This window comes from Pelodiscus sinensis, chromosome 3 (genome assembly GCF_052426305.1).
Source record: "Pelodiscus sinensis isolate ZL-2025 chromosome 3, ASM5242630v1, whole genome shotgun sequence".
Classification (NCBI taxonomy): domain Eukaryota; kingdom Metazoa; phylum Chordata; order Testudines; family Trionychidae; genus Pelodiscus; species Pelodiscus sinensis.
Window position 1 is genome coordinate 16,679,698 of NC_143054.1, and position 8,418 is coordinate 16,688,115.

The window sequence follows — 8,418 nt, forward strand, 5'->3', positions numbered from 1 at the left end:
TAGTCACTAAATCAATAACATTTTTGATAAAAGCTACAGAAGGTTAGCTTTATTATTAGTTAATAATTAACAGCATGTTGAATTAATAAAGAGACGGTACAAGACAGGCAGAACCATACAAAGAAAAAATAAGCACCTACCATTCTTCTTTTAAAGTTTCAATTTTGTCTACATCTTTCATGCTGCTGCTTCCCCTAATTACGAAAAGAAAATTTTTAAGAAACAGGGAAAATTCTTAACACCCTTTTGAAGGCTATAAATTGTATAAAGTTTCTCTATGTTTAAGAGAGATTCTGTGTCAATTCTTCACTTGGAAGATTTCATGTTCCTAAGTCACTAGATGGTTCTTTGTTTGGCTGGGACTTCTAATTTGGTCATGATCACACCAAGCATCTTTCAGCTTCAAACAGCAGAAGGAGGAATGTTGGATTATTACATTTTCTCGGTGCACCAAAAAAAAGCCATGAGAAACACTGAACTGATGCAAAAATATTCTCTCATTCTTATGCCAGTTTAGAAAACAAGTCACCCTCATTTTCACAGATTTAGTTGTAACTCATCCCAGGTTTTGGCAGCAGTACCCATCAGATGATAGCAGAAGATCATAATGTCACGGCAGGCATCCTCTGTAACAGTTTATTGCTAACAATGACCTTCAATTTAATAGTGTGCATAAGGAAAAGATGCAGTGTACTTCAACTTCCTCCCTTAGGGCTTCCCCATTTTCTAATAAATTGGTGCAGTGTCCTAGAAATTGTCTATGTCAAGTCACAATTCCTGTTCTACATGCAGCAAGAGACTAAAACCTGGATTTTCAAACACTAAACATACAACAGGATTAGTGTGCTGAGTAAACAAGACTGAAAAGCACCATATTGATCTTGTGCTATATTCTGGTGTCTCTACAAAGAGATATTAAACCACAAACACAAAATAAAAACACTGAAGACCTGACAAGCCAATAGTAGAAAGATTCCTAGTGAGGTTGAAATCATGTTTAAGGGCCCAGTCCTGCAAAGTGCTGGGCATCGCCTATGCTGAAAGAGCTCACCATCTTGTAGGATCAAGCTCTAAATCACCACACTGCACAGGTATTAGAATAGAATACAGGAAACAAACCACTTCTGAAATAATCAGACAGAAGAGTTAAGATCAGTGTTCCTCCCCTAACATACAGTTCACTTACTTTTGGAGCTTACCAGATAATGAAAGAATTAAAAAAAAAATCTTGGCAAAAATACATAAGTCTATTTAGTTAACCAAGCAGATACCTATGCTAAATCAGGATATTCATTTTCTCATCTTTACATTTGAAACCCCTATAAACATTTGATTTTTGTTTAGCAAAAATGCAAACACCCTCAAAAGTACCAAACAATCTATACTGCTGTAATAAATTTCTAAATGCATTTATTCTTTTCTTTAACTGGTTATATTATGCAGTATTTATTGCATCAGCCAAAACACTGCATTTATGTTCTTTTAATAAATGTATAATGTTAAATGTCTTCCCTTGTTTTACAGTTCTGTAATAGCACATTATATAAGCAAAGCCATGTTACTGTATACAGTTTTGTTTCTGTAGTGCTCTACTGAAATTTTTGCATGTTTTAAATATTTGCATTATTAAAAAAAAGTACATTTACTTCTCCACATATCAAGTCTGAAACCCAAGTAATTTGACAGTAATGAAAAACTGAAGTCAAGATGTAATCAGAATTGTTATAGAACATGTAATAGAAGCAAGTCATCAAGACTAAGTTTCTACTATGCTAATGAGGCCTTGCACAAATAGAATACTGTATGCAAACTTATCCAGCTGTGAAAGACAACCTTGGATTTATACAAAAGGATAATTTGGAGTTAAATTATATTAGCTATATTCATTTTATATTGGTATTTAGTGTGAGAACTCAAATTCTTTAACAGTAGGCAAAACTAGTGACTTTCACTTTAACAAACATTGTGCCGAGGGAGTCGACAGTACAATGGAGCTAGCATTTAAGTTTGTTTTAATACTCATGGGGGAATTCTGTATGTGTGCAGAATTCACATCCCCCACAGATTCCCCCCCCCCCCACATAAAATCAATGCAGCAGAACTTTTCAGCAGAATGTAAGTTTAACATCTTTCTCCCACCAGAAGGCCAAAGAGAGGGCAGCTGGCTGATAGGGAGGAGAGGCTACTTATCTCAGTGCCCTGCCCGTGGAGCCAGATAAACGCGGGCACATAGAGCTGCACAGGCTGGGGATCAAAAGAATAGTGGAGGAAAATACAGGCTAAGACAGGGGCATAGGAGCTAGTGGGTGAGAGCATTGAGCCAAGGGCTGAATGGGAACAGGGGTGCAGGGCCACATGCGGGAAAGGAAGGAGGAGTGGCTGAAGGGGTGTTGCAGGGCCACATGGGGACAGGGAAAAGAGGTGATGAAAAGTCACATAGGGATTGGGGAGGAGGATGGAGGAAGATGAATAGGAGGGGAGGGGGAAGATGAATAGGACCACATGGGGATGGACAGATGTGCCTGACTGAATGGAGAGGCTAAGGATCAGCTACGGTCTGCATGGAGCAGTGTCCCAACAGCCCTCCCTCCAAATCCCCCAAAAAAGTATTCCATATTTCTCTCACTCTAACTCAGCCACCATCCAGGTTCACTCCCAGGCTCCTTCCCAGCAATTACTTCGGTCACCCCTGACTCCCACAAACCTATGCTCTGATTATGAGGTGTGGGAAATATGTTTCGCTGTTGTACAGTAAACTTCCGATAATCCGGCACCTTTAGGACCCAGGGGGTGCCGAATTATCAGATATGCCGGACTATCCAAAGGGATGGGGTGAGGGGATGCCACCCCAGACCCGTCATAGCCCCCCCTTCCGATAGTCCGGCTCTGCCCCAGGCGTCCCTGATTCAGCTGCTGGTCAGTTTTAGCAGCGGCTGAATCGGGGAAGCTGGGGGCAGAGCAGCTCCAATGGTCTGGCTGCCCGGAGCACTTCCGGGTTCCTGATGGTGCCAGACCATCAGGAGTACCGGACCATCAGATGCCACACCATCGGAGTTTTACTGTAGTTTAAATGAATTATTACTCAGTTTTTTGTATTACAGGCAGTCCCCGACTTACCTGGATCCGACTTACGTCGGATCCCTAGATACGAACGAACGGGGTGAGGCAACTCCCGCACATGCGCAGCAGCATTCCCGGGGCTCGCTCACCTGGGTCCTAGGATCCTCCTCCTCCTCGGGCCGGCTCCGACTGGGGTCCCGCAGAGCTGCCGGGCAGAGGAAAAGTGCCTCCCCACGCCCGCTGCCCCCCTGCTAGCAACAGGCTGCCCCCTCCCCTGAGCAACAGGCTGCCGAACAGACAAAAGCAGCCTCTCTGCCCCTCCTCCCCTCTATACATGCTGGGCTCCCTGAGCGCAGCAGCGTCCCCGGGGCTCGCTCACCTGGGTCCTAGAATCCACCTTCTCCTCCTCTTCGGCCGGCTCCAACTGGCCTCTGCCTGCAGCAGCTGGCCACAGGGACAGGGATCCCGCAGAGCTGCCGGGCAGAGGAAAAGTGCCCCCCCCCCCCCCCCGCGGCCTAGCATCCTGCACGCCTCCCCCCCTCCCCCCCTGCCAGCAACAGGCTGCCCCCTCCCCTGAGCAACAGGCTGCCGAACAGCAGACAAAAGCAGCCTCTCCGCCCCTCCTCCCCCTATACATGCTGGGCTCCCTGGGCAAACAAAGACTCCACCAAAACAAACAAAGTGCTGGCCTCATTGTGTTAGCAAAAAAAGGACCCTCCTCCTAGAACCCTGGGTGGTATGTGGAAATAAAGCTATTAGCTCAAAGCATGGTGCAGAGCTGTTTGGTATTTGATGAGTTACTCCTTTAGTCCTGAGTTTGTCACAGGGACAGAAATAGATGTGAAATCTTCTGAACAGGGGAACAGACAGCAAAACAAACATTAGAGGGGAGTTAACCTTTCCCTATGCTATCCAAAACTAAAAAAAATGTTTGGCTAGAGTTTCCCCTACAATATGTACCAGTTCCGACTTACATACAAATTCAACTTAAGAACAAACCTACAGTCCCTATCTTGTACGTAACCCGGGGACTGCCTGTAATGTGCATAGTAAGGAATCTAATTGTCAAAAACATTTACTGAATCTTTTTGGTTATCTGTATTGTTATGGACATACATGCTTAAAGCTCTTTTGAAATACACTACCAAAAGAATTGTCACAATAATGTCAGTTTCAAATAAAATAGGCAGAATTTTAAAATAGCATACATAGAATTTTTAATTTGGGGGCACAAATTTTTTAAACTGCTCAAGATAGTTAAGACCAAAGCAGACTTTGAAAAGCTTCAAAAAGATCTCACAAAACGAGGTGACGGGGCAACAAAATGGCAAATGAATTTTAATGTTGATAAATGCAAATTAATGCATCATGCAAAACATAATCCCAACTATACTATAGTCCCCAAAATGTTGGGGACTAAATTAGCTATTATCACTCAAGAGAGAGATCTTGGAGTCATTGTGGATAGTACTCTAAAAACATCCACTCAATGTGCAGCTGCAGTCAAAAAAAAGCAAACATTAGGAATCATTTAAAAAGGGATAGAGAAGAAGACCGAGACTATGTTATTGCTTCTATATAAATCCATGGTACGCCCACATCTTGAATACTCCGTATAGATGTGCTCACCTCATCTAAAAAAAAAAGATATCTTGGCATTGGAAAAAATTCAGAAAAAGGCAACAAAAATAATTGTTGGTTTGGAATGGCATCAAAATGACTGGGACTTTTCAGCTTACAAAAGAAGAGACTAAGGGTGGCTATGATAGAGGTCTTATACAATCATCACTGGTATGGAGAAAGTGAAGAAGGAAAAATGTATTTGTTCCATAACATAAGAACTAAGGGTAATCAAATGAAATTAATAGGTAGCAGTTTTAAAATAAGCAAAAGGATTTCTTGGCCCAACGCACAGTCAACCTGTGGAAGTCCTTGCCAGAGGCAGTCATGAAGTCCAAAACTATAACATAGTTCAAAAAAGAACTAGATAAACTCATGGAGGAGAAGTCCATACATGCTTATTAGCCAGGATGGGTCGGAATGGCGTCCCTAGCCTCTGTTTGTCAGAAGCTGAGAATGGGTGACGGGAGGAATCAGTTGATGATTACCTACCTGTTCTATCCACTCCCTCTGGGGTACCTGGCAATGGCCACTGTCTGAAGACAGGATACTGGGCTAGATGGATCTTTGGTCTGGCCCAGTATAGCCATTCTTATGTTCTGTGCAGAATTCCCCCAAAAGCAAACCAAAGACAAAAATCAACCCTATTCACACAAATTTCACTCACAAATCAAACTTCTGTTGGACATGTCTAGATATCATTAAAAGCTATACACTATAAAATTAGTCTGTTTCACAAAAACATGCACTTACACTTTACAAACTTTTTAGCCATCAAAACACACACATCTACATGTGTGTAATCATATCTGTAATTCATATCTTTACATCCTCACATGTCTCAAGTCCATCATTTAGACTCCAATCATGAGATTGGGACCTAAAGCTACAAGTTCTTTGGTACAAGGGACCTGTCATATGCATCCCTGGAGCACATGGAGTAGATGCACTATTTAAGTGTTTTCTTTAGGAAGAGGAAGTAACAGAGGCATAAGTTGATGAGCATAAACACTACCTACTACAGCAAACTCTTGGGAGTAGAGACTATAATTTTATGAGTACCGATCATTTGTATTTTAACACTCTTAGAACCTTAGTCATGGACAAGGCCTTCATTGTGCTAACTAGATACTGTATTAACATAGAACAAAAAGACTATCCCTGCCACACAGAATTTACTAAGTGAGAGACAAGAGCTGGATGCAAGCACAAACGGAAGTACAAGGAAAATGAGACAAGTGCCTCTTTATTAGTAGAACTCTAATAAAATATGTTCAATTTTTGGTTTTCCTCTACATTCTAGACCAAGGAGTAAAAACCCACAAACTTTTTGTTTTTCTAATACAGAAATGTTGCTGGCAACAAAACCCCAGCAAAGCCTTCACCAAAACTTATCTTCCACATTTTCGTTATAGTCAAAAAGTCACTGAGAAAAAGAACAGTTTTGACTAGCTCCAGTTAAAGTGACATGTATGTGATATTATGTTATCCAAATATAGAGCAAGCTACCCTAACCTTTCACCATGCAAGGCTACAGTCCTAAGAAGATCACATAGGCGCTTTCTAAACTGTAAAATGCAACAAAAGAAGTGGACACAACTCCGACCTCCAAATGCACATTGCCAGCTACCTGGGTGATGTGGCAGCCACACAAACTTCCATAGTGCAGACACTGCCAGGGCCATCACCGAACTCAGATAAGACTTGTCTTTAGCAGCAAGCCACCACAGCTCTAGCAGACTCTCTCGTGACTGATTTGTAGTGCGCTACTGACATTGAGCCAGCTAGGCCTGGTCACCCAGCAGTCACTTGGATGGAAAGCACGCAGGAGCACAAGGACATGTTGCCTTATCACGTCTCCAAGAATAGCCAAGGACGAGATCGCACTATGCAGAGCGACAAAACCGAAGGGAAAGGAGGGAGAGGGAGGGAGGGAAGAACCGAGCTGCTCATCATGCGCTGACACCCATCCATCCACAATCCCTCCCCCTCCCCAAACAGCAGGGCGGGCAGTTAAATAAGCCCTGGGCGGGAGCCCACGAGCGCTACTTCGGGGTGATACCCGAGACCCTCCCAGTGTGGGGTGCCCGCACTTTCTAACGCTCGCACATGCGGGAGAAGGGAGGGTTTTGCTTTAGGCCTCGCGGAGACTCCAGCGAAACTCCTCGCCCCCGAGCCCGGCGCGTCTCTGGCTGGCGGCAGGTGCCCGCCTTTCAGGCCGCCCCCTCAGGGACCAACAGTGTCAACTCGACACAAAGTGCAGTCACGCAGTGCCCGCCCCACCCACACACCCACCCCTCTGGGCAGGCATCTCCCCTCTGGGCGCGCCGCCCCGCACCTCAGCCTGCGCCACGCGGGGCGAGCAGCGCGCCCCCGCCTCCCCCCAGCGCGGCTCTCGCTGGAAGCGCAGCCGCCCCGCGCCGCTCACCTGGCGCCGCAGCCAGCCACCGGCCGGCCGAGCAGGGCCGGGAGCCCCCTTCCTTCCGCCCGCTCGGGGGGGCGGGGCCCGCTGCGGCCTCTTACCTCACGTGACCTGCTCTTTGTCCTCCATTGCTCGGCGGCGGTTACAGCTGCCTCTTCGCTCGCGCGCCTCGGCCCCACTGGCGTCCGAGCCGTGCCAGGGGCGGGGCGGGGCTGGGATGGAAGGTGGAGGCTCGTTTGTGCCTCGAGTCTCCTGGCCCTGGTAGGGGTCTCTGGACCCCCCCCACGTGAAGGGATTGTGAGGCTCAATTCCTGAGTGTACAGCGCGCTGGCCCCTCTCCTCGGGGGCATCAGATTAGGCTCGTGGCAAATACGTTCATGGGAGGAGGCACCAAAAGCCCCTGAGCAAAACTAGAAACCCTCACACGCTTGGGAGCTGCACTGGGGTTATTGGAAATTAGGGGTGCGCACCCCTTGGCTTGAGGTTGTTTCCGTTACACACAGGGTGTTTAGTTCAATGGCTTTTTGCACCCTCGCCCCTGGAACAATTGTTCCGAGGCAACTGCTTCTGGAATAGAGAGCAAGCAACCCCCAGTGCAGGATGTGAGAGGAAGGGGACTAGTAGAGTGCAGTGAGGGGGCACTTCTGAAAATAATTATGCATACTGTGGAAGAATTCACAAATAGATGCATGCCCTTGGTCCTGAAAAGATACTGTGAACAGCCATGGAAAACGTTATTTTTCTAAACGTCGGTGCGTGCAAAAGACTCCACCACATAGTACACCAGACAAAAGCTAATTTATCTACTGCTGAGGGAGAAATTGTTCCCTCTAGATTTGTACCTCCACTTCTAGGAAGTCATAAGATAAGCAATGAAGTAATTTAAAAAGCAGGTGTCTCTCTTTATTTTTTCAGGACCCTGCCAAGAGCCACAAGGCTTGTCTGTAGTGGAGATAGTTGATCCCCCTGCAGAGTCCTGGGGACAGTGCATAGAGATACACACACATCTCAGACACTTCGCCAAAGGATTAATGCCCACAAAACAGATATCAGACAAGATCACAAAGAGAAAACAGTTTCTTGCCACTTTAACCAGAAAGGACACTCTCTAAATGACTTAGCCACCTGCATTCTGCTACAAAGATCTTTTACATCTGCACTTGAAAGGGAATCCTCTGAACTGTCATTCATGTTAAAATTCGACACTTGTCAACAAGGACTTAACAAGACTTTGAACTTTCTCACCCATTACCAAGACAGTTTCCCCAATTATCACCTGTAATACCATTAACTCACAAACATCCCACTCTCCCTAC

At 45.4% G+C, this 8,418-nt stretch overlaps 1 protein-coding gene across 1 annotated transcript in view; it reads right to left on the reverse strand.

Moving 5' to 3' along the window:
- The window catches only part of UBXN2A (UBX domain protein 2A), a 35,805-nt gene extending 28,580 nt beyond the window's left edge, over positions 1–7,225 (reverse strand). Inside the window, exons 1-2 of the mRNA XM_075923416.2 lie at positions 7,109–7,225; positions 141–194 (exon numbers count right to left, since the gene is read on the reverse strand). Coding sequence (XP_075779531.2) covers positions 141–181 — 41 coding nt within the window. The 5' untranslated portion in view covers positions 182–194; positions 7,109–7,225. The remainder of the gene's footprint in view (positions 1–140; positions 195–7,108) is intronic.
- Positions 7,226–8,418: the final 1,193 nt, after the last annotated feature.